At 39.0% G+C, this 24,654-nt stretch overlaps 1 protein-coding gene across 1 annotated transcript in view; it reads left to right on the top strand.

The window, feature by feature from the left end:
- kcnq3 (potassium voltage-gated channel, KQT-like subfamily, member 3) overlaps positions 1–20,164 on the top strand; it is a 119,379-nt gene extending 99,215 nt beyond the window's left edge. The window contains exons 6-15 of the mRNA XM_042428493.1: positions 1,288–1,398; positions 1,698–1,793; positions 1,932–2,030; positions 4,106–4,128; positions 11,907–12,106; positions 13,488–13,593; positions 15,315–15,446; positions 16,730–16,825; positions 17,163–17,250; positions 18,769–20,164. Of these exons, the coding sequence (XP_042284427.1) occupies positions 1,288–1,398; positions 1,698–1,793; positions 1,932–2,030; positions 4,106–4,128; positions 11,907–12,106; positions 13,488–13,593; positions 15,315–15,446; positions 16,730–16,825; positions 17,163–17,250; positions 18,769–19,467 (1,650 nt within the window). The 3' untranslated portion in view covers positions 19,468–20,164. The remainder of the gene's footprint in view (positions 1–1,287; positions 1,399–1,697; positions 1,794–1,931; positions 2,031–4,105; positions 4,129–11,906; positions 12,107–13,487; positions 13,594–15,314; positions 15,447–16,729; positions 16,826–17,162; positions 17,251–18,768) is intronic.
- The last annotated feature ends 4,490 nt before the right edge of the window (positions 20,165–24,654 follow it).

Raw genomic sequence — 24,654 nt, 5'->3', positions numbered from 1 at the left:
AATGTCAAACTAGTTACAGAAGCCACAAAAAAATGGACATTCTCCTCTTTCTGTTCAGACCTCATGAGGCATCTTAGATGTATAATCTGTTGTCCTCCACCATGACACTACATGGGATAAAAGTCTTGACAGTCTTGCCCCTCTGAGAACAGCTCTATCTGATAGAGTGGGCCATTACTGGGCTGATATCTGACTCTGATGATGTTTTTCAGGGACTAAATTCATCATAAGTAACTTTACAAAAATGGGAGCAAATGCTGCAAAACAACCAAAAAAAAACTCCATCTTGATCAGTTTTTGTCTTGTTTAGTCCAAAAATAAGTGGTCAAAACTTCCTTCTTTGTATCTGAGATACAGACTTATTGCTACAAAATCCCAAATCAGCTGAAATTGCACTGAATAACTGAAATTACTTCATTATTTATTTAAACTTTATTTAACCAGGAAGTCTCTTGAGATACATTATCTCCTTTACAACGGGGATCTGACCAACATGGCAGCGTAAGATATGTGTCATAAAACACACATCATTAGTTCACAGCTGTATTTTTAGTGAACACGCTGGTGAAATTTACATTTTTTTCATGAAAAAAGGGTCTTGAAATCTGAATATGAAACTAAATAACAGATCTTTTTGCTTTGATGTTATATTTTATTCTGTCTTTTTGTCAGTTTGTTAGTCAGATTTTGGCTCGACATCGGCGGGCAGATGGCTCTTGTCCCAGATATCGACTGATAACAAATCTGGGAATTAGGCCAAAAAACAATTATCAGTTTAGTTGCAGATATTCTTCTGTGTTCACTCGCAACTTCAAAATCTGCTGCTGAACAACATGATGTGTTTTTATTTTTACATTCAATCTGGAGAACAAGTTATAAAACCTGAGCCGGGAGCTTGTTAGAGGAGTGTTCGGTGTTGGCAGAGCTTTACGCTCTAATGAATGCCTCCGGTGCGGGAAGCAGCATGTCCTCATTAAAGCGACCGTCCTTCAACCAGGAGACCAAGAGTTCAAGTTTTATGACAGCGAGCATCTGCCCCGCTGAGCGAGTTACCAGTCTGACCCTGTGAAACACTGTGAACTGCCCTTGGATGGATCGATTCAGAGGTCACAGAGCAAGAGCCGAGTTTCTCAACAGAGCTATAACGCTGAAGAGTCGAGGACGTTTAGACTGCACCATTTTCACCGTGTTACACAGCAGTCTGGATCAGTCTTTGGTCTTTTTCAAGTCACAAATTTGACAGAAACTTTGAAGGTGAAGTGTAATCTTCTTTTTTCTCTTCTGCAGATCACGCTGACCACCATCGGCTACGGGGACAAAACCCCAAAGACCTGGGCTGGGAGACTGTTAGCCGGCACTTTTGCTCTGATTGGAGTGTCCTTCTTCGCTTTGCCTGCAGTGGGTACACTCCTGTATTTATAATCATTACAGCATCACTGAGTCCTGCACAGGTCCAATTATTTTTACAAATGTACAAAACTATTAATAGACATTATGTGACTGTAAAGAAGGAAGATTAAATATGATTTCAACTGGACTTTAAAATGGGACCATAAGAATCATGATTTATAACCACTGTTGTAAAAAAGTATGCGGGACCCCGAGAGGCGAGCCTATATTTTGAAGGACTTAGTGTCATTCAAAGTATTCTGTCAGATCCAAGAGACGGCAGTGTTGTTGTTGCTTTGCGGCTGCAGGGTATTCTGGGTTCAGGCTTGGCTCTGAAGGTCCAGGAGCAGCACAGACAGAAGCACTTTGAGAAGCGCAGACATCCGGCTGCCGGACTCATCCAGGTGAGATACGACCTGACATCATCTACTTCCTGTTTGGTCTAACTAAGGCTCACTTTTATAATGCTGTTTTTTTTTTATTTTTAATATATATGCAGTTAACCTTGAAGTGTTTAATGCTGATATTATTTGCATTTCAAGTCTGCCTGGCGATATTATTCCACCAATCCAATCAGGGAAGACCTTATTGCCACGTGGAGATTTTATGAAACTATAATATCTCTTCCCTGTTTCAGGCAAGTAAAAAACACACAACAAACCTCCATCATGGCGTGACACAGTGTACATGTGCCTCCTGCATGCACTACCGTACATCCACATAAGATACCTGAACGAGAATTATGTTGTTTTTTTTCTGTGCGGTGACATCAGTCATGATTTTTGTTCAAACTTTTCTTTTTAGTTTGCATGTTTATCATTAACCTGAACTGAAGTCTGTGGTTTCCATGGAGATCTGGATGCTGAACGTTGTGTTTAACAGGTATAACAGATGTGATCATACATGACTCTGGTTTCCCAAAACATCATGAAGTTCAATTTACTGTTGATTAACCTTTGAAAAACTCAACATTGTGTTTAAACTGTTATGAGAGTACATGCGTGTTGCAGAAAGAGAAATTACTTAATCATCATGTTTCAATTGAGGAGCTACTTTCTAAAAAAAAAAAGTCCAACATTTTAAAGGATAGTTGGTCATTTAAGACCTTAGGAAACATATTTTGCGGAAATATTTGATGTCATTCTTGTACTGACAGATGCTGCCAGTAAGAGTTCGGATCTTTATTGAGAATCACTGACAGTCATTTGAAACTACAACAGCATTTGCAAACGGTTCTCCTCTGTGTTTCATTCTTGTATAAACTGGCAAACATCTGTGTTACATTTTTATTTTATTTAAATGCAAAACTGAAATCACAAATCACAAGCACATAAAAATAATACAAATAAACAGCTAAGCAAACACACACACACACTGTTGCTGAGAATTAAGCAATAACAGTTTGTTTTCTAGTGTTCTCTCTTAAAAATAATAATTTACATAATGGATACACTGGATTACAATTCATTAACCCACATTATGATTAATTGGTCCACATCTATTATGCTATACACTCAATCCAAAGGCTAACTGGCTTTAACATTAGTTACATCATAATAAAGTTATGTCAAATATAATATCTCCATATCCTCCATCATAGATATCTAAAATGGTTAGGGAGAGTTAAATAACTGTATCAAATTAATTCAGAATTCATTGAGTAATAACTGGCTTGTTTACCCGTCTAGATGTGCAGTCATTGGTTTTACAGACATTTCTCTTCTTATAGAGACCTGTGGAGAAAATGCTGTTAAAGAGGACATATTCTGCACATTTCCATTTCTCTACTGGAATATCTTTGCATGATTTCCAGTTAAAAACTCCTTATTTATCTTATACTGGTCCTTTATGCAGCCCCTCAGTTCAGCCTCTGTCTGAAACAGGCTGTTTTAGCTCCTGTCTCTTTAAGACCCGCCTCCTGATGAGCTCACTCTGTTCTGATTGGTCAGCTTCAGGAAGCTTCCTCCGGCTCCAGAGGCTACCTAAACAAACTATAGTAGCTTTTTCTCCTTCTTTACTCCAAATGTCAACTTCTCACATCCATCTGTACATGTTGGAGCTAAAATCTGATCCAAATTATGAGAGTGGAAAACGCCAATAACATGTGGAAAAACCTTAGCAACAACCTTAGCAACCAAAGTTACAGAACAGACGGCTGACATCAGCTCATCATGCATTCCTGGCAGGTTGAAGCCCTGACATTTGACTTGCAGGCAGCATTTCTACATACGTTCACCTCAAGTTTTGGAACTTTGACCTTGTTTAACATCCGACATCATAACAGAATATAAATTACAGAAAACCAGAAAAAGCATAATATGTCCTCTTTAAATACATCTATAGTTCATCCAGGTTTTGGAGAAACTAGCTAAACAAAGTGGAAGGTGCTCAGTGGATAGTTTAAGCAGCCTAGGAGTTTAAAGCAACCATGCTGAGAGAACTAACCGAACTCAGAAGAATTATTATGCTCACTTTGTGCAAAGAGTTTTACTGATTTACATCCTTGGCTTATAAACCAAATAAAATTGTTCTAAGATATTAAGGTTTAAATTGCATTTTAAAAATATGAGATGTGTAGATTTGTAGACCTCAAAGACAGGAAACAGTCATGATGTTGGATTTGTTGCCTGACTTTTAGAGCTTGTTGAAGGATGTTAACAGCTCTGCCCTGGAAAAGTTTGTTAACTTTTTTTTTTCTCTCCCCATCCAAAGGAAGGATAACTTGGAGGCCATGACGAGGTGGGTCAATGTTCTATGAAATACTGTAAATCACACAGCGCTGCGCCCAGAGTAAAGGCTGGTGGCGCTTTAATTAGCCCTACAAGCTGGAGAGACTAATGAAGGTTTCCTAGAATATCCTCCCGTCCGCTTTTAAATAGCTTCCTATATTAATTCACCAGTCAAATAAATCTCGAGGCTAATAGCTGTGGTAAATATGCGAATCGTGATATAAAACTCCCACTCATCCCGCTCTTTAATAGCGCTGCCTTCCACATCAGCTACTTTGATGACATTTAGACCAAGAGATTTTTCTAGAAACCTATTAGTGAGTCCATTAGTTATGTTTCAATTTGAATGACGGTTTAGATCAAGTAATTAAGGCCTGAGATGGTGTCTTCGGGTTTGATGATTTTCTTTCTCCACCGTGCTGAAAGATATTAATGAGTTTCTACATTAAAACACATCATAAAAGTCCCACAGAGGATGTTTGATTCGCTGAAGAGATTCATCTCGTCTTTATAACCGGCTGAGACGATTCTCTTTTTCTCTTCTTATATTTTACATTTTAGACAATTAGAAGTTAAAAATATGTCCTTTAACACAGTGACAGGACACGATATCACTCTGAGTGAATCAAACCAGTGACGTACAGAACAGAGGAACTGAAAACCGACACTGATCCTCAGTGGAGGAAAGTAAATTTTGATGCACTTATACTTTACAAATTTACAAATTTCCATGTGATGCTCCTTTATTCTTCCACTCCACTACATTTCAGAGGGAAATATTGTACTTTCTACTCCACTACATTTATTTGACAGCTTTAGTTACTTTTCAGATGAAGATTTGACACAATGGATAATATAACAAGCTTTTAAAATACAACACATTGTTAAAGATGAAACCAGTGGTTTCCAACCTTTTTGGCTTTTGACGTCTTACAAAAAGCAGTGTGTAGTCGGGGTCACATTTCACATGTCTATGAGTTGTTAACAGCTCCACCAAATAGTGATTTTTCCCTCTAAACTTCTCACATGCTTTCATTTCAATAAATGTTCAAATGATCCAATATTTCAGCAAAAATCAAAGATTAGAGAAAAAGTCCAAAAATTGAACTTTGTTTTTTCTTCTTTCCTCTCCCATTAATCATCTCACGACCCCTCAGATTTATCTGCTGACCCTTTGGAGGGGCCCGACCCCTAGGTTGGGAACCACTGGACTAAACTAGCTAACTGTATATAAAGTAGTGTAAACTAGCTCCACCTCCAGCAGCTACAACAGTAACATGCTGCTCTAACACTGATGCTTCACTATTAATAATCTAATGATGTCATATATAATAATATATCAGTCAGAGGGACCAAACCACTACTTTTACTGCAATACTTTAACTACATCAAGCTCATAATACTTATGTACTTTTAATTAAGTAGGATTTTTCATGCAGGACTTTTACTTGTAATAGAGTATTTTTACATTTGCTGTATTGGTACGTTTGCTTAAGTGAAGGATCTGAATACTTCTTCCACCACTGCTGATCCTTTAAAATATGCTCAGATCAGACTCGATTTGATCCTTGCGATCGGGTCCAGACATCTCCAACAGTGGGTATAAACCTGTTAATAGATGCTAACCTGACAAATATTTAAGAATGATTTAATTTGATCATATAAAAAGGTCCATAGTGCAGTAAATATTGTTGGTTCTTAAATTGGCTTTAAAAAAAGGAAAAACATAATTTTTACGACCAGTCTAAAACCAGCCATTAATGAAAATGGAACTGGATAAATTCCCAGTCAAATTTTATTTATATAGCCTAAAATCACAAATCACAACTTTGCCTCAAAGGGGTTTACAATCTCTGCAACATACAGCACCATCGATCCTCCGACTGTCAGTTCAGACGAGGTAGAAACTCCCAAAAAAATCTATTGACAGGAAGAACAAGGAAGAAAGCTCAGGAAGAGCTAGTTTAGACGTGAGCGACATACAGCCATCAAATATACTTTACCTCTCTCTCTGCCTCCTGACTGTTGGACTCTGCTGATCCTGACGGAGGTTTATTACAGCGGAGCGTTCTGCTCCGACGCCTCCTGGCCTCCACTGAGCCGCCATGTTCAACCTGCAGGATCAACTTACTGCTGCTGAAAGCTGCTGAACAGCAACGACAGTCCAGAGTCCTGATACAGAGAGGAGGGAGGTTCAGTTCACTTAGACACCACATCTACACTAATACGATCTCTGTCCACACGACCATTTCAGAAATAATCTCCGAACATACTAACACGCCTTAAAGAAGCGGGCTGATAACGCTGCTGGAATTGTCACAAATCACAGGAATAATATCTTGTCTCCTGCACACGTAGGCAGTAGCATCATTACAAAATGCAGAATTTATCTGCACAACAGCTGCAGGCTTAGACAACAAGGTCACCAACGCCTGTAATCTGTTATTCCTGTTAAATTAACCACTAATGTCAAAGCTGATGTCACATGATAGGAGCGTGACGAATCAGGGAAGGACACGTCGGGACTGATAAGACCTAATCAGGAAGTGAACGTTGGTGTCTGCGTCATAGTTATCAAAAGTCTCCGTTTCCGCCCGTTCAGACTAAGACACAATCCCGGAGTTTTCAAACTAAAACGGGGTCAGCTGAGTTTTGAAAAGTCTCTGTTTTAGGGGTTCGAAACCGCCGGAGAAGTGTGGACGCTAGGCGTAAACGTAGCAAAAACAAAAATGTTTTAGTGTGGATGTAGCCTTAGACACTTAGCAAGAGTGTTTGATTTATAGGCTGAACTTAAAGGGTCAGTTCACCCAAATTACACAACAAAAACTTGTCACTTTACGTCTAGTATAACATCTATCCGTACACATTTATTAGTCCAGGTTTTGAGATATCTGTGTGGACGACACTGAAAGGTTATCTTGGAGCTTCGCTGTTCGCTGAGGTCAAAAATAGAGTGAAAATTAGTAGCCTGATTTAATGAACTGTCCAATAATAAATTAGCAACATACAGAGACAATAAAATAACTTATGCATTGTTTAAGATACTCATTAAGCTACTTGTATATAAATATAGAAGTACTAAAAGGAAGAAAGAATGAAACAAACAAACAGAGGAAAGACTGAAAGGATGGAAAGTAAGAAAGAAAATGAAAGGACAAAGCTGTAGAGAGCCTGACTGAACCACAGTGAGGAAATAAAGACAGAGAAAGTTTTCAGGAGCTCGTAGGATCAGCTGCTGGGAAATTAGCAGTCTGACATTATCTTGTTGCTCTAAACGAAGAGATGGACGACGTCCAGAGTGTGTGTGTGTGTGTTTCACTGCTCTGAGTGATATTAGACCTTTTATCGGTGATCAGGTGTTACTGTGTGTACAACAAGAATACTCCATTACAAGTCCTGCATGAAAAGTCCTGCTTAATTAAAAGTACATAACGAAGGCCGAAGAGCAAAACCTCCGATCTGAAAAATGCACTTTTTTGAGAAAACTAATAAAAAAACTTGTTTTCTTGCAGAATGCTATTTGTTAAGGATACCCAATACATAATACACTGTTTTCGGACTATATTATTATATTATGTGTTAACAGTACCGACTAGATATTAATGCCTCACAAAGTGCAGATAGGAGCTTTTGCACTTGGTGCAAGTTGGAAGAGGTTCTACAAAACGATGCTCTAAATTAAGTTAATAATTAAAATTAAATTAAAAATAAAATTAAGTTTGTTTTCAGGTAAAAAGATGCAGTAAATGTAATAGTTACTACATTGTAGTAAACTAGGGTCAGAATTCCTTAAATTCAGTGTATTTGCTTCCTCGTCCACTGGAGATGAATGTTCAGTGATTGTGTAACTCACTCGTGCTGTAGCCTCTCTACACATCCAGGGACTCTGCGTTGTGTTTTTGTTTTGTTGTGTGACTTTTCTGTCACAATGAAGGGCGGGATTATCTTGCAGACAGACTGAATATGAGCAGCCTTCCTTGTTCTCATCATCCAAAGTGAAATCCACCACTCAGAAAATTCTGATAGGAGGTGTTACACTTTGGCCATCGATATATTATGAGCTTGATGTAGTTAAAGTATTGCAGTAAAAGTACATAAGTATTATGAGCTTGATGTAGTTAAAGTATTGCAGTAAAAGTACATAAGTATTATGAGCTTGATGTAGTTAAAGTATTGCAGTAAAAGTACATAAGTATTATGAGCTTGATGTAGTTAAAGTATTGCAGTAAAAGTACATAAGTATTATGAGCTTGATGTAGTTAAAGTATTGCAGTAAAAGTAGTGGTTTGGTCCCTCTGACTGATATATTATTATATATGACATCATTAGATTATTAATAGTGAAGCATCAGTGTTAGAGCAGCATGTTACTGTTGTAGCTGCTGGAGGTGGAGCTAGTTTACACTACTTTATATACAGTTAGCTAGTTTAGTCCAGTGGTTCCCAACCTAGGGGTCGGGCCCCTCCAAAGGGTCAGCAGATAAATCTGAGGGGTGGTGAGATGATTAATGGGAGAGGAAAGAAGAAAAAACAAAGTTCTGATACACAAATCTGTTTTCAGTTTTTGGACTTTTTCTCTAATCTTTGATTTTTGCTGAAATATTGGATCATTTGAACATTTATTGAAATGAAAGCATGTGAGAAGTTTAGAGGGAAAAATCACTATTTGGTGGAGCTGTTAACAACTCATAGACATGTGAAATGTGACCCCGACTACACACTGCTTTTTGTAAGACGTCAAAAGCCAAAAAGGTTGGAAACCACTGGTTTCATCTTTAACAATGTGTTGTATTTTAAAAGCTTGTTATATTATCCATTGTGTCAAATCTTCATCTGTAAAGTAACTAAAGCTGTCAAATAAATGTAGCGGAGTAGAAAGTACAATATTTCCCTCTGAAACGTAGAAAGTAGCATCAGATGGAAATACTCAAGTAAAGTACAAGTACCTCAAAATTGTACTTGAGTAAATGTACTATAGTTATTTTCCATCACTGTTACTTAAGCTCAATTTATGGTTGATCAAAACGGCTTCACTCAAAGGTGGAGTAAAAAGCTGACAGTCACAGAGGGGAGGGAGATGTAATAATGCTGAAATACGGAGATAACGAAGCATATTTTCAGACAGTCTCTGCTGGAAGGCAGTCATAGTGTTGTTCTCAGTGTGTTCACATTGCTGTGCACAGCTCCCCCTTACCTGCTGTCCGAAAGGTCCGACAAGCATGACTGAAGGAGTATTACAGCCACCTTTACTGCACATAGTATTTCCTGAGCAATGAGGGATGATTCTCACTTTCAGTTCCAGATAATAAAGTGGTTTAAATAATCTGATGGTTTGTTTCCAACCTGTCTGATCGTCTGACTTGGTAGAAGTACAAAACCTAGGTTGTAATAAAACAGAATTATCCTTTAAAGTTGTTAATGAAGGTTCGACTAAGTACAGTAAACCAATATGTGTGTCTCTGTGTGTGTCTGGGGAAGCTGTGGGAGATAAGGAGCATTATTTTTTCCTCATTTACAGAGCGCCACGGGATAATCACATCTAATTCTCTGCTCTTTATTTGGTGGAGGAGCACTCAGAAAGAGATTCTCTCTTCCCTTAAAGCTTCCTATTCTGCAGCCTCTCAGCGCCGTAATCTGCCGTCCCTATTCTGCCCCGAGGCCACATAGAGGCTCATATTGTGTGTCCGCTGTGGGAGCAAAGTCGCTGAGAACGCTCCACGTTTCAGAGGCCTTGTTCGAGCTGGTGTCGGCTCCGGTTACCCCGCCTCTCTGCCTCTTCCAAGGCACACAGGAGTCTTATTTTACCCAGGGAGCTCTTGTCTTTGTGCTGCCAAATATTGTCAGCCATTGGACAATAAAGGAGACCAATCTCCTCGCAGCTCTTTGAGGCTTCCTTCTGGTGGGAGAGCAGCATTGTTGGGTTGAGGCAGCAGACCATGAAGACTTTAACTCCTAACTAGAAGAGGGACTCCTGTAGAAGATGCTGGTTTGGCTTCAGAATGAGAAAACACAAAGATCTGCTGTTGAATCCAGTAGAGTTCTGCTTGGACCTAAGACCAAGACCTGAAGCAATATCTTTGTAAATATTAATATTATTTCTTCTTCAAAGACAAAGTTCTATGATTACTTTGGCAAGGCTTTCTCACACATAAAAAATAACTAAATGGACAGAATATGGCAGAGCGGCCCACCAGCACAGAACATACAGCGTTATAACTTCTACCAGCTGAGTAGCCGTGGCGTTAGTGGCGCTACACACATTGCAGTCAACTACCAGCATGCAACACTACAACATCTCAAAATAATAAATGATTTGTCCTTACAAGTTTGTAGATCAACTTTGCCTTCTGGGCTGGTAAACTCCAAACGTCTTTCCCAGTTGAACTTGTCAAAGGTCCAAACAGTTATAATCCAGAACAGAACTTTGTATGGGCGCCATCATGGTGGAGGAAGGTTGGCGGATTTGTGGTTACAACGAGTTCAGAATGTTTCCACAATGCAGCAGCCGTAACCCGATTCATTTGGGATTTGAAGAAGCTCCCCTTTTGCAATTTTTTTCTTTATTCCGTCCATTACTGACCGCTAGCTCACCAAGCTAATGCTAACACGTTGCCTATGCTCTATTTATCTTCCCGCTTCCCAGGGGGCATTGCATATCAACTTGCAAAACACATGACATGCATTGACACAGAGGAAGAGAGAGACTGAATTTTCTTAAGAATTACATTTGAAAATACTACAAACCAAGCCTGAAGCTTTATGCAAAAGAAAGGAAGCTAAACTCTAATCCAGAGAGCATTTCCAGGTGAAACTGAGCTAAATTTAGTAGAAATGTGAACGTTTTTAGACGTCAAGTTTACATATTTTTGTTGTTTTGGCAGCATTTGAAGGACCAGTGTGTAGGATTTAGTGGCATCTAGCGGTGAGGTTGCAGATTGCAACCAACTGAATACCCCTCCCCTTTCAAGATGTAGGAGAACCTACGGTGGCCCCTGAAACTCATGAAAAACGCGAAAGGTCCTCTCTGGAGCCAGTGTTTGGTTTGTCTGTTGTGGGCTACTGTAGAAACATTGTGGTGCAACATGGCGGCCTCCGTGGAGGAGGACCTGCTCTCTGTGTAGATATAAAGGAAACGAAACACAATTCCTAGTCTCACGGGATTATTCACTAATTAAATCATGCTTATGCTCCGTTCCACTAGATTCCACTAAATTCTACACATTGCACCTTTAAATGACTTTATTTTACATTGTAAACAAGTTGAAACATAGTCCCTGAAATGCAATTGAAGCAAGAATTATAAGCAACCAAAACATCTGAAGAACTTTCACTTTCAACCAAATTTAGCCCAGTTTATTGATGACACCGAGACGTCTTTTAACCTGCAAATCATCAAAACCTTGCTTAGTTGGTGTGTAACTGGTTTTATTGATAAAACAGTGATGCGAAACTCATCACTCACCTTTATGTTTTTTATTTGTAAGATCAAAAAGAAAGGAAGAGTTTCAAAGAAAGAAGTGTGTTTATGACACCTCAACAAACTGAAAAGTACTCACTAAATAATGTGAGTATGAGTGTGTTGCTTTCTCAAAATCAAAATTTAGGGCCAATAATGAATACTGATAGTTTGAACACCTGGGCAGAGCTGTGGTCGGATGAGGAAGCATCAATCAATCAAAGACAGAAGTTGGTCATCAGAGGAACTCCATCTTTAGATTTTAGCGTACTGGTTTCCACTTGCTACAGAACTCCTTATCATAACTTCCACCCTCCATCTCTCTCATTGCAGCCAGAAACTGAGTTTACTGGAGCGTGTTCGCCTCACCAACGCGCGTCCGTCGGTGGGGATGGGTAAGAAGCTCACAGGGAACACCGACGCCATCGAGGAAAGCCCCTCCAAGGAGCCTAAACCCGCCGGCTTCAGTAACCGGGAACGTTTCCGCACCGCCTTCCGCATGAAGGCCTACGCACTCCGCCAGAGCTCCGAAGGTACAAAGATCACAACTGTAGAAAGGTTCAGTTTAAAGGTTTATTGTTATCATCAAAATGCTGTTAAAAGGTAAAATAACATCTGTGGTCCATTTTTACAAATGAATTATGTTATTCACCCAAAAACTGCTCAAACTTGCAGAACTTACTGTATAGAAATACTTTAATTTCCAGTTTTCAAAGATACCAAAAATCTCAGGTTGAAATTCATTGGGTGACATAAAATTATAATTATATTATGCATAAAGAAAACAGTGTATACAAGCTTGTCCAGCTTCACTTTATCTTGTGTGATAATAACTTTCTGTTGTTCTCTTAGTACAAGGTACCAGTTGAATATACGTATGTGTCTATATAAAGCATGTAGCTGTATATTTATTTTATTTGAGGATAAATATATGTAATCAAATCTACTTCTAATTTCTTATTTCAATTATCATATTTATTGCATCCATTTTCTTTTTATTTCTAGTTTTGTCTTTTCATACAGGATTACTGCCATATCATCAGTTGTTGGAACTGGAAACAGTTCATATGAAAACAAATTTGAACACATTAAATATTAAAAAAAAAAGAAAAAAAGAAAAAAAGGTTGAATTTCTTGCTGGATAAGATGTCTAAATATCTGAGATTATTATTATTTTCATTTTGAAGAAACAGCTTTAAAAAAAAAGGCAACTTGGGTTTGAATATTTTATCATCTTAAATGTCACATAGTTTCATTAAAGTATCAGAATAAGAGGATGTAGAATATAGTGGTACGAATACATATTATTGTCACAGAGTTTGGATTTCTTTTCTAACTTTAACAAAACTCTTTAAGAGGGAAATTAAAAGGCAGAATGAAGACTTTAAAAGCTTTAAAAGGTTAAAAATGAAAACATGGAGTCACACCTGACAGTGAGCAGTTTGTATGAGAACACTGTTGAGACCAAGATAAATACACTTCTGTCTGTTAGCAAACCTCTGTTTTTGATTTGGTTTTCATAAAATTACTTTATTTAAAGTAGAGTCAATGGGAAAATGTGTCCAAACTTTTGACTGGTACTGTGTATGTGTGTGTGTACTTTAGAGGAAAACATGTTGCTGGAGGATGATGAAGGAGTCCAGTTCTTTTGTTAAGACCTTATCTCATATTTATGACTTCCATATCGTATAATTAAGACTTATTCTCTCATAAATACCAGATAGCAGGTGTTACACTGTATTCTGTGACCTGACCAGGAATTCCAGCTATATTGCCACTGCAAATGCTTTATTTTGATAGCTGTTACCAAACGGTTCTGTAATATTTAGACGACTTTGTGTCCATGATGAAGCGTCCTGTCCTGTGAGCTGCTCCTGAACAAAAAAGAGCAACTTGTTGTTTTTCCTGTTTCAGATGCCGGAGCCCTGGCAGATCCAGCCTTAGAGGAGCGGGGCTTCCCCGCAGACATCCTCATGGAGGAATCGATCCCAACACTGAAACTGGTCATCAGGGCAGTCAGGTCAGGAACCTCAAACGTACATTTCCTGATTGTTGCTTCTCCTTTGACGTCACAATGAAACAGCATTTTTTTCTAGCATCTCCCTCCGTGTATCCATCATCATTTGACGGTTTAATGTCACATACAGGAAATTTATCAAAGAAATGGGTACTTTTATGTGCAGATGGGTGCAGTTTTTATAAAGTCTGTAATTTTTTTTACAAAAAACAAAAAACAGAAACAGAACCTTGTTTTTTGAACTAAGTAGAAAATTGATTATTTAAGATATATCAGAGCCAATTTTCAGTACAGAGTACAGTTGGTCCTCAGATTATGGATGTTTGGTGCAGCGAGGTGACCAGTGTGACACACATGCTGACTGTGCTGGTAAATCTATAGGCCACACAGCTGACATAATGCAGGAACTCAATCTAGCGTGAGGGTCTGCGAGATGAGTGATTAACCCTGTGAAAGTGCTGCTTCCTTCCACGCCATTATTTCGGGGCTGAATGGGTCTCTGAATGGGATGTTCAGACCCGGAGGGTTTTTAGTTTCAGGGGACGCAAGACTTTCTGCCAAACACTGATGCTTGAGCAGCAGCCGCTGACTCTGGGAAGAGTCGGGTTCAAGTCGACTGAAAACGGGAGCTCCGAGGGACAAAAAGAGGAAGCTGTGTGGGCGGCTGGGAGGTCTGGAGGTCGAGAGACTTTAAATAAACTGGAAGCTGTTGGGTTTGATCAAGACAGTTTCTTCCAATCTGCCTTTAATTACCTCTGATCCTGGTGACAGTACAACCCTGTCTGCTAGAAATGACTTTCATATACAACTAAATAGTTTGGATCTCTCATACAAATCCATCAATGGATATGTAATCACACCACAAACCTCCACCTGCACCCTCAGATCTGCTGGCAGCCAGCAGGCCTTCAGTACTAAACTCTGCACCATAATGGACCTTTCAAACATCTGAGGGCAGCACAGACTCTTTTTAAAAAGGCTTAATCTTTCGACATCCACCAGGTCGTAAGCCAGTTGTAAGCGGATTCGCATCACACAGTAATGAATAAAAGCAATTGGCACAATTTGGCCACTTGGAGACGTTTTGGAGAAGTTTGGGGACATCAGTGACACCACAAACTAAAAGCTCTGATAAGGTCAGGTCTAGAGGTCTTGAATTTCTTACAGGTGTGGTTGACAAGATGTAGAAGGTATTTGGTGATATGTCTGCATAGTTCTGGCATCAAGCATGTCCCAGTTATTGTTCATATATGACTCATTATAGACGAGGACCAAAAACACTTTTTTGAACCATATTTGAACTGATGTAGTTTTGGTTGTGTTTTAGCCACATGCTAAACAAGCACATTTACAGAAACTAGAAAATGTTACCTTTCAAATGAAGCCTAATACATGAATGTTGGACTTACAGTTCTTCTGTTGTAAGCTTCTCCATTTGGATATGCCACATAGGCAAAAATTCCAAAAAAAAAAAAAAAGTGTGGATGTTAAGAGGCTGCAAACCTTTTTCAATTTAACTCTTATTATTATTATTTTCTTTATGTTGTTTGTTCTATGTTATTAATACTGTAGCAACAACACAATAAAGTTGAAACAGGACATTAGTCTCTAAAACCAACAATTACCATTTTGATTCTTTCCATGTTGCGTTTTGGTAAAAAGGATTCTTTTTAGGATGTTATCTTAATGTCCAAACTGTTGAATATATTTCTTTTATCTGACAGGATCATGCAATTCCTCTTGAACAAGAAGCGGTTTAAGGAGACTCTGAGGCCTTATGATGTCAAAGACGTGATCGAGCAGTACTCTGCTGGACACCTGGACATGCTCTGTAGAATTAAATACCTCCAGACAAGGTGAGGAACTTTTTCAGTTCTGGATTATTTTTGGTTTTCTACGCTGGGTGCTTTCCATTCAGTTAACATGGCTCCTCACTTCCCTCGCTCGTGTCTCGACAGAGGAATTTAATTACCAAAACGAGACGTCCTCGATTTCTCCAGCCTCGTTTAGAGGTGACAGCGATTACTCATGACGCGCAGCAACTCAACGGGCAAACGTGTACAGACACAGATTAAATAGAGAACACCTGATAACTGCTGCTCCAACACTGATTATGGATCTATTGCAACGTCAAACACAAATAAACTATTAAAAATGTGATTATTATTGAAAGCAAGGGTGTAGGTTTGGTTTTAACTTTGGTAGGGATTCTCTCTTTTCTCTTTCATGTGCACACATACACACATAAAGAGCCCGACTCTGCAAAAAGTTCACAATATTTACTATGTATTTGATAACATCTTTATTTATATAGCACCTTTAAAAAAAGTTTACAAAGTGCTCTGACAGACCAAGCAAAAGTAGTAGAATGCAAAGCAAAGACACAACACAAAAAGAAATAAACATCAGAAAAACATTTGTTAACATAACTTGCATAAATGGACTCATATCATGTTTTTTCTCTGATTTCAAACAGATATTTACGTTCTATTTTATTAATAAAAAATTGAGTCCAAAATTAATATTTGAAACTGAGTTTGGAGCGAGTCCAGGAGCCGGGCAGAGCAGCAGGTGAGCCAACCGTCAATCACAGCTGTCAATCAACGCCTACATGGCAGACATCAAAGCTACTATAAGTCTTCAAATCTTATTAACGTAGCAATAATTTCCAAAATGACCAGCAGCACACTTATTAGAGGGTTTGAATTTAGAGATTGAGACCAGAATGACTCGCTTAAACTTGACTATTGACTTAGTTTTTCTAGAGAGAAGTTGAGGATTTTGAAGGGGAGTCAGTTGGAGCATCTAGTGGCCATTGGTGACACTTTAAGGTACCTCAAGCCGTGGTAGATGCTTCTCGTTACACTACAGCCCGGCTGTACCTTTTACTGTCCCGTCACATCAGCTGACCAATCAATAAAGTCCAGGATACACCTGTGACTCTTTGCTCAAAGCTCCTCGTCTCATCCGACTCATTTAAGTGATTGGAAAATCCTCAATGATGGCCGACCACGATCGATTACCGGGTCACGGAGGAGTGACGTCGGAGGAAGCATCTTTAACTAAATGGAAAGCACCTACTGTCAGTGAATCTTCTGTCTTCTGTTCTTTGAGCTCAACCTGTTTCTCTTCCTTTAAGGATCGACATGATTCTTGCCCCTGGACCCCCCCTCACCCCCAAACACAAGAAAACTCAGAAAACACCCTTTGCCTACCCGCCCAATCAGTCACCCAGGTACATCACACTGACAATACAAGAAATGATAATTATATTGCAACATAACACTGAAAAAATACTAATAAAGCTGCTAAAATAATGCTAGTAATTATTTTGACCTCATTGTTACCATAAAGTTATCTGGTTGCATCTCCTTCCTTCAGTATGTTTTCATTTTTAATTATTATAACATAGACTTGAGATATTCTGGTTTAATTCGTACACCGTTTTCTGTAGCAATGAACATTTTTCTAAAATAACAGTTACGGTTACACTGTCCAGGTGAATCTTTTGTTCATTTACTCTAAACAAATGTGTGTGCAGTCCACGTCTACTCAGTGTCCCTGTGTTCCAGGCATGAGTCCTACCTAGCCAAAGCCGCCTCCATGCCAGATGCTGAAGACCAAAGCATGATGGGTAGATTTGTCAGGGTGGAGAGACAGGTGAGGATAAAAAAAATGCTATTATGCATTTTTATCTCATGTATTTGTACCTGAGACCAAAAAAACACACCTGAACACAAACAGACAGGCAGCCCCACAGTGCTGCTTCAGTTACAGACATTCATGTTGCACAAATAATAGTTGATAATCTGCTGATGAGGCAGAGATTTGTGGCACTAAATTTGTTGTCGTGTGGAGCTCAAATTTGGTGACTTTAACATGTAAATTTGCAACGCTGGCAAGAGACGTCGTAAATTTACAACTGCAGTAGTGCACAAAGTAGATTTACATTTGCATACATACAACAGTATCTATACTTGCAGCATTATTACAATATTTATTTACAGTGAAGGAGAAAACAAATAAAAAGAAAATATCTTTACAGAGCTTTTGAAGAAATAAAGTGAACCAGAGAGTCCGGATGTGTCACATAATCCAGTATAATATTCTGTATAAACTGCTCCACAAAACAGATGTGACAAATACATTCCTTCGTTTTGACCATTTTAACTTTTGGTCTGGTTAGCAACCAAGCTAGTTAGCCGACTGGTATCAAGCTAATGCCAACAGCATGCTAGCATGTTACCGCAAGTTAGTCCAGCCGTATTGGCTTAAGTTTATTTATGTAGCAAGATTCTGACACTTAAGGCAGTTTGAAAGTGTTTTACATGTATTTTGTCTGTCAGCTATATAATCCCAGTTTAATATTCTGTATAAACTGCTCCACAAAACAGATGTGACATGGTCTGCAGTCAGTTATGAGCTGGTGACTGGATGTAACAAATAAGTTCCTTTGTTTTGACCATTTTAACTTTTTGTCTGGTTAGCAACCAAGCTAGTTAGCCGACTGGTATCAAGCTAATGCTAACAGCATGCTAGCATGTTACCACAAGTTAGTCCAGTCATATTGGCTCAAGTTTATTTATGTAGCAAGATCAATACACTTAAGGCAGTTTGAAAGTGTTTAACATGTATTTTATCTGTCAGCTATATAATCAATACATTAATGAGCTTCTCCGTCTGTTTCATGTGAATGCACAGCTGAATTTTGTTGTGTCATCGTGAGGACAGGAGCTTGTTAGCTTTTTAAAACAAAAATTCAACCATGAAGCCAGACTGAGAATATTAGAAACTGTTAAACATGCATTCATGGCCATTTAGCGCAACAAACTGTAAAAACGACTGACATATTATCACCGTCTAAAGTTCATATGGCGAATGTGTTCACAAATTCAACAAACCAACATAATATCGTGATATGTTTGCGTCCACCTGATGAATGAAAAGCTCCACTATGTTCACCAGTTGTTTGTGTGTTTGGTGTTGGGCAGATGTGGATTTATCAGAGCTGATGAACCACTGAGACTGAACCAAAACAGTAACGTTGGGGGTCACAAAGACCAAACAATGAACTGAAACAGGCACAAAGGCTCAGTAGAGCTGCAGGTGATGATGAAGATGTTGGTTAGAAACAGTTTGACGTCTCTGAGCTGCTGGCGTGATGTCTCTCTGTCTCAGGTGGAGGACATGGAGAAGAAGTTGGACTTCTTGGTGGACATGCACATCCAACACACCGAGCACCTGCAGGTGGACTCTGCCGGCGGTGCCCACATGACCCTGGAGACCTGCGACCCTACAGGGGGCGGCGAGATCCGACGGGTTTTCTTCAACTACGCCGAGGCGTTCCCACACATGTCGTACCAGGTGCCTGTCAGCAAGGTCAACCCGTATTATGGCAGGGGGGACAGAGGAGGAGGGGAGGCGGCGGCGTTGGCCGGAGGAGGCCGCTTACCTCCTGATCACCAACCGCCGCCATCACACCTCCACCAACGCCACCCTCCGGCCGCCATCCCCACCTACACCGAGCGTCCCACCGTGTTGCCCATCAGCTCCCTGCAGGACTTATCAGCGGGGCTGGGCAGGACCACAGGGGGGCGGGGGGGCGACTCGCCACTCTCCATGCTCTCGGTGAACCACGAGGAGCTGGAGCGCTCGCCCAGCGGGTTCAGCATCTCTGGGGAGCGGGAAGGGGAGGAAGGGGTGAACTTATCGATGGTGGCAACCGGGGACGCCAGCTGGACGAGAGCCAGACCGAGCTACCTGGCGGAGGGGGAGACAGACACGGACACGGACCCCTTCACGCCTAGCGGGGGGCCCCTGCCGCTCTCCTCCACGGGGGAGGGATTCGGTGACGCTGTGTGGAACACGCCGCCCTGAGAGGAGGCGAGCTCGTCTGTGACCACACAGAAATCCACGACTCTTGAGTTAAGACCTTAAAATCCAACCCATGCCTCTAAACCCAAACCAGTTTGGGTCAAAGCCACACCTCTGGACCGAACCATTAGGAGTAAAGGTGGGTCTACTGTAATCCGCCTTGATGCTGCAAGGTCGCGAGCGAGGTCATCGAGAGGCCGATCTCAGCAACCGACCGCCGTCCAGACAGAGAGCCATGGCATCGACTGCCCAGGAAAAAAAAAAGGGAAACCAGACAGTTTGTAAAGTAAAACTCTGTACAGCGCACTCTTCGCAAAAATTTAGCTCAAATTAAAAAAAAAAGAACATTAATATACATACTATATACACCCAAAAGCTTTATCGCTGCAAAGCCAACCGCACTGCATGTAACGCATGCGATTTTTAGTGTAGACACTGCAAAGTTCAGGATATCAGGAAACGGAAAATGAGATTGAATGGATACATATACTTGCTATGCCATTTTGTAACACTTATTTTTTTATATGAATACATTTTCATTGTTTTTTGCATGGTTTGCATGATAGTGCACCATCCTAGGGGGGGGCGACGGTCGGAGGGTGATACTGGAACCAAAAGTCTCCTGTCTCTTTGTTTTGTATGTTGTTTGGCGAGTGTGTGTGTGTGTGTGTGTGAGAGAGAGAGAGAGAGAGAGAGAGCGAGAGAGAGAGAGAGAGAGAGAGAGAGAGAGAGAGAGAGAGAGAGAGAGAGGGACTTGGGTAACAAAACACTGGTTAGTTCGACAGTCGTGTTTTTCTCACGTTGTGCTGTAAAATCTTCGAGGATCTCATCATCATCATCGTTTTTGTTGTTGTTTTTGTTGTTTGTTTTTTTTTTGTTCTGTCACCACTGTGCTCTTGAGTCGTATGTCACCACTTTATGCATACAAACTTTCCACTTGAAAAAAAAAAAAAGAAATCTGAAAATTTGAAACACTAAATCTCTGCTGCTTTGTTGGCACATGAATTCAGGGATATAGACCACACGGACACCTTTAATTTTAAAAACGTTTCTAGCTGAAGCGTCTCGACTTCAGTTCATCAGTTCTCCGATAGATGATCAAAACATTTATAATATCAAAACGAAATCTTGACTAAAATTTCTAACCGTAACACTAACCAGAAATCCTGAAAGATGCGCAAGATAATAACAAAAAAAAACACAACATATTATCTTTACGGGCCTTTGGAAGCTCTCTACTACATACAAACTTATACAAAAACAGGATCAAACAACCACAAATGTTTCTGTATTTGAATATAAGCTGCAGTTCAAATTTGGCCCAAAACAGCTTTAGTTGCTGTTGTGTTGAACTATTAATACAAAGTCACATCAAAAGTTAGAAAATGTTGAAACGTCTACAATTAATAACAATAAATCTATTATAGTATCTGGATTTTTTTTTCCACAGATTTGGTTTTCTAGCAGGAAAAGTCTGCACTGAGCTGCACCTTTTCTATTATAAAATCCCACAAATTCAGATCCTCAGATTCTCTACTGACATATGAAGCTCTGGTGTTATTATTATTTGCAGAGCTCGTCTGTGTTTTATAATCTTAAAATCTGTAAAATACAAATTCCACTGCACCTCAGACACATATGTGACCTCAACAGTCCTTTGTTATTATTATTTTTATGATCATACGGCCGTTCATCGTCTGCCTCAGATGAGAACATCTTTGCGTTTAAATCCAGTATTTCCCCGACTTTTCAGAAACAGAACTACAAACATGGCTGCACTGTCTCTTCTTCTTTGCTGTACGAGCTACACGCTACGTCCACCGTGTAAATACTGGATTTAAACGTTAAGTTTGACCCTGAACTGACAGTAAACACGTGTGTGATCATGAAAATACCTTGGAGGATGCCAACCGCTGCAGAATAACAGAATAACAACTCTTCTGGATCAATAATTATGGAGGCCTCAGTATAAATTATTACTTTGGGAGCATTTTTCCCAGCATGGCTCTTGTATAATGCTCCAAAATCAAAAGATGCTCCTAAATAATTACAGTCCAGATAATACACGATAATAAGATTTAAAGACCCACAAATCACCAGTTTTAGACAATTACCATAAGATGTCAGCTTCAGACATCCATAAATCAGCTATAAACAGTCAATTATTTAAGAAAAAAAAAGTATTTGGAACTGATCAGAAACGTCTGCAGCAGGAAAATTAATTTACTTTCTTTAATGTCCGACAACACATCTCCATAGTAACGCAGCTTAAAAAGATGAAACGACTTCATTACCCGCGTTTTTTCTTTAAAAATTTCTTCAAAAACAAAACACAACTTACAAAACTGTAAAGTTCACTGCAGCGGTGCAAGAGACTCAAACGTCCAAATACAAACACAAACTCACTTATTGGAAAGACGAGAGGAACACGAAGTAAATCAAGTGATCGGCTGCGAAGGCTGAAGGTTCTTATGTCCGTTACAAAGTATGAAACTTAAAAGTTAAAACAACATGAGCCTGAGCTCCACTTATTGCAAAACAAAGCTTTACAGATGATCACATATAGGTCGAAACAGCATTTTACTACTTTAGATTTAGGACAACACTGATACTGAATGTAATATCTGACATCCAACTATATCTAAACACATGGATTTTTACACAGTTTAAGCATGTTAAAGCACCTTCAGTCAGGAGGGTTTTACAGAGAGGGGGGGGGGCTTCCACATCAGGCTTCAACGAGAACTTTAAGATCTTCTTAGGTTTTACTTGAAGCTGCGTCGACTGCACGAGCAGTTTGTTTTCATTAGTCTGCACTGCAAGATGTAAAAGCAGACTCTTGCATTGGTTTTTGTATGTGGTTAGTTTAGGTCCATGCCTTTTAAAGTTTGACCTTTTAGAAATACATCATGGATCACCAGTTAAATTGCAAAGAGCAATCAATGATGGTGTTTCCTTCCACCTATTTTTATTAATTTTTTCAATTTGAGCATAAAAAACTTGATTGTAAATGCTGGAAATTCAGAAAAAAAGTTGAAAAATTGCAAAAAAAAGTGTTGTCTGAGGTGTAAAAGTAGTTGTGTGGATAAAATGGTTTAACAGCACCAACTATTCACACAACAGGAGCGGACAGACACAGGCATTTAATTGGATTTTCTTTAACTGATTTTCTAGACATTCAGTTAAAACTTACATTACATTTTGATGGAAACCAAGCTAGTGAAAAGGGATGTAAAAGAGATCATAATCAAGAGACAGTGTCCAACACATATGCAGTGTGACCAAGAGGACATCTGACATTTAAATCTTCATGTTAGCCAACAATTTAGCTTATTTTAACATTCAGATTTAAAGACAAGATTCAAAAAATACATGTTTGATAGCGATTAGAACATCAAAGATGAGGTAGGTGGCATTTTCAGGCAGGTAACTTTGCCACTATGATAAGTGGTATAACTATTTAGTTAATCAACTAATCATTTAAGTCCTTTTTCAAGCAAAAAAAGCAAAACATTTAATGGTTCCAGCTCCTCAAGTGGGAGAATTTGATGCTTTTCTTACATGACAGTGAATTTAGAGAAAGCTTCCAGTCATGTTTTAAGACATCTAAAAATCCTCTGCTTGGAATCTGATATGAATTTTCCATTAAAAAAAAGTTAAATTACTGTTAAAAATCCTTAAAATGACATCTACTCCTTCTCTCTCAATAAAAATCCAGAGTCAGTGAGTATGGAAATATTTTTAATTTCTATTTTTCCTGCTTGGATACCAGACGTCTCTCAGTGTTTGTGCACTGGAGGCTTCAAGTTTCCATATCACACTTGTATAAATTATACTGGATACTAGAATACTGGACCACGATTGGCTCCAAACTAGTTGTGATGTCATAAATCCTGCTTGCAGGTTCAAACTGAGATTTAAGGTGAGAAACAGAGAAACTTTCCTTTCCTTTCTTTCAGCAGATGAATGTAAGGCTGCAACTAAAAGATTATTTTCATTATAGATTCACTGATAAAACTTTTTTGTCTATAAAATGTGAGAAAATACTGAAAGAGATGCTTCAAATCCTCACATCTGAGAAGTGGAAACCAGCAAATCTTTGGTGTTTTTGCTTTTATTATTATTTGATTATTATTATTCAATCAAAGCAATTACTGATTCATTTCCTGTTATTTGACTAAGAGAAGAGAACAACATCCAACTGAAGGAACAAGAAGAAAAACACATTTTTGAGTGGAGGGAGATTTTAATATTTGACCTTTTTTCACAGTTTTTTTTGACGTTTTACACTGTAGATCAAACAATTAATTAAGAAAATAACTGGCATCAGCATTCATCAATAATGAAAATGATCTTTAGTTGCAGCTTTACAATGAACTGACTCAGTATTGTCAGTAAGCTGCGTGTTGAACAAACTGTTTGTGCAGGTTGAAGCTTGTTGTGGAAGCAGATACAGTGTGAAATGAGGAAGGTGAACCAAACACTTATTATTATTATTATTATTATCTACTCAACTTATTATATGAAAGTTACTGTTATTACTTATCTTCTGCTATTGAATCCCATTCAATTATATATTATACAATGAATTATCTTGCGATGCAGACACCCATTATTACAACAACGTATAGGTATAAAAACATGACGATATATCCCTGTAGTCATTCATTCATTGTGCCTCTGAAGCAAGAAAAACATCCTTCAGAATGACTCTTTCTCTATTTAGTGTTTCAGCGTCACTTCATCGTCACCACGCACCAAACAAACAACAAACTACACAGGATTTATGAATGTGAACTCTGTTTCCTTCCGTGGTGATTTGTCTTTTTTTTTAAAAAAACAACAAAAAAAACTTAGTGCACAGTACAGTCTTGCTTTTGTAATATATCGTTTTTGGGGGTTTTTTGTAGCTTTTTGTGATGCTTTCGGCTCATTCGCTCAATCCAGACTCAACATGATTTCAGCTGCACAGAAATGTAAAAGGTTGGAATGTTTCACTCTTCATTTGTTTGATTACTTACTTATTTTTTTGTGTCAGCTTGAAGTTTTAATGTTGTGTCCATTCAAAGTGGAGTTGCTCAGTATTTTGATTTTGTTGAAGTTTAACGTCTCAACGTCATAAAGACTCAATAAGATTTAATTTAACTCCAGTGTTTTTGTTGCCTCGCACATCAAACCAAGTTACATTTA

Source organism: Thunnus maccoyii, chromosome 12, assembly GCF_910596095.1.
Source record: "Thunnus maccoyii chromosome 12, fThuMac1.1, whole genome shotgun sequence".
In the NCBI taxonomy this organism is placed as follows: Eukaryota; Metazoa; Chordata; class Actinopteri; order Scombriformes; family Scombridae; genus Thunnus; species Thunnus maccoyii.
This window is presented reverse-complemented; position numbering and strand designations above follow the sequence as displayed.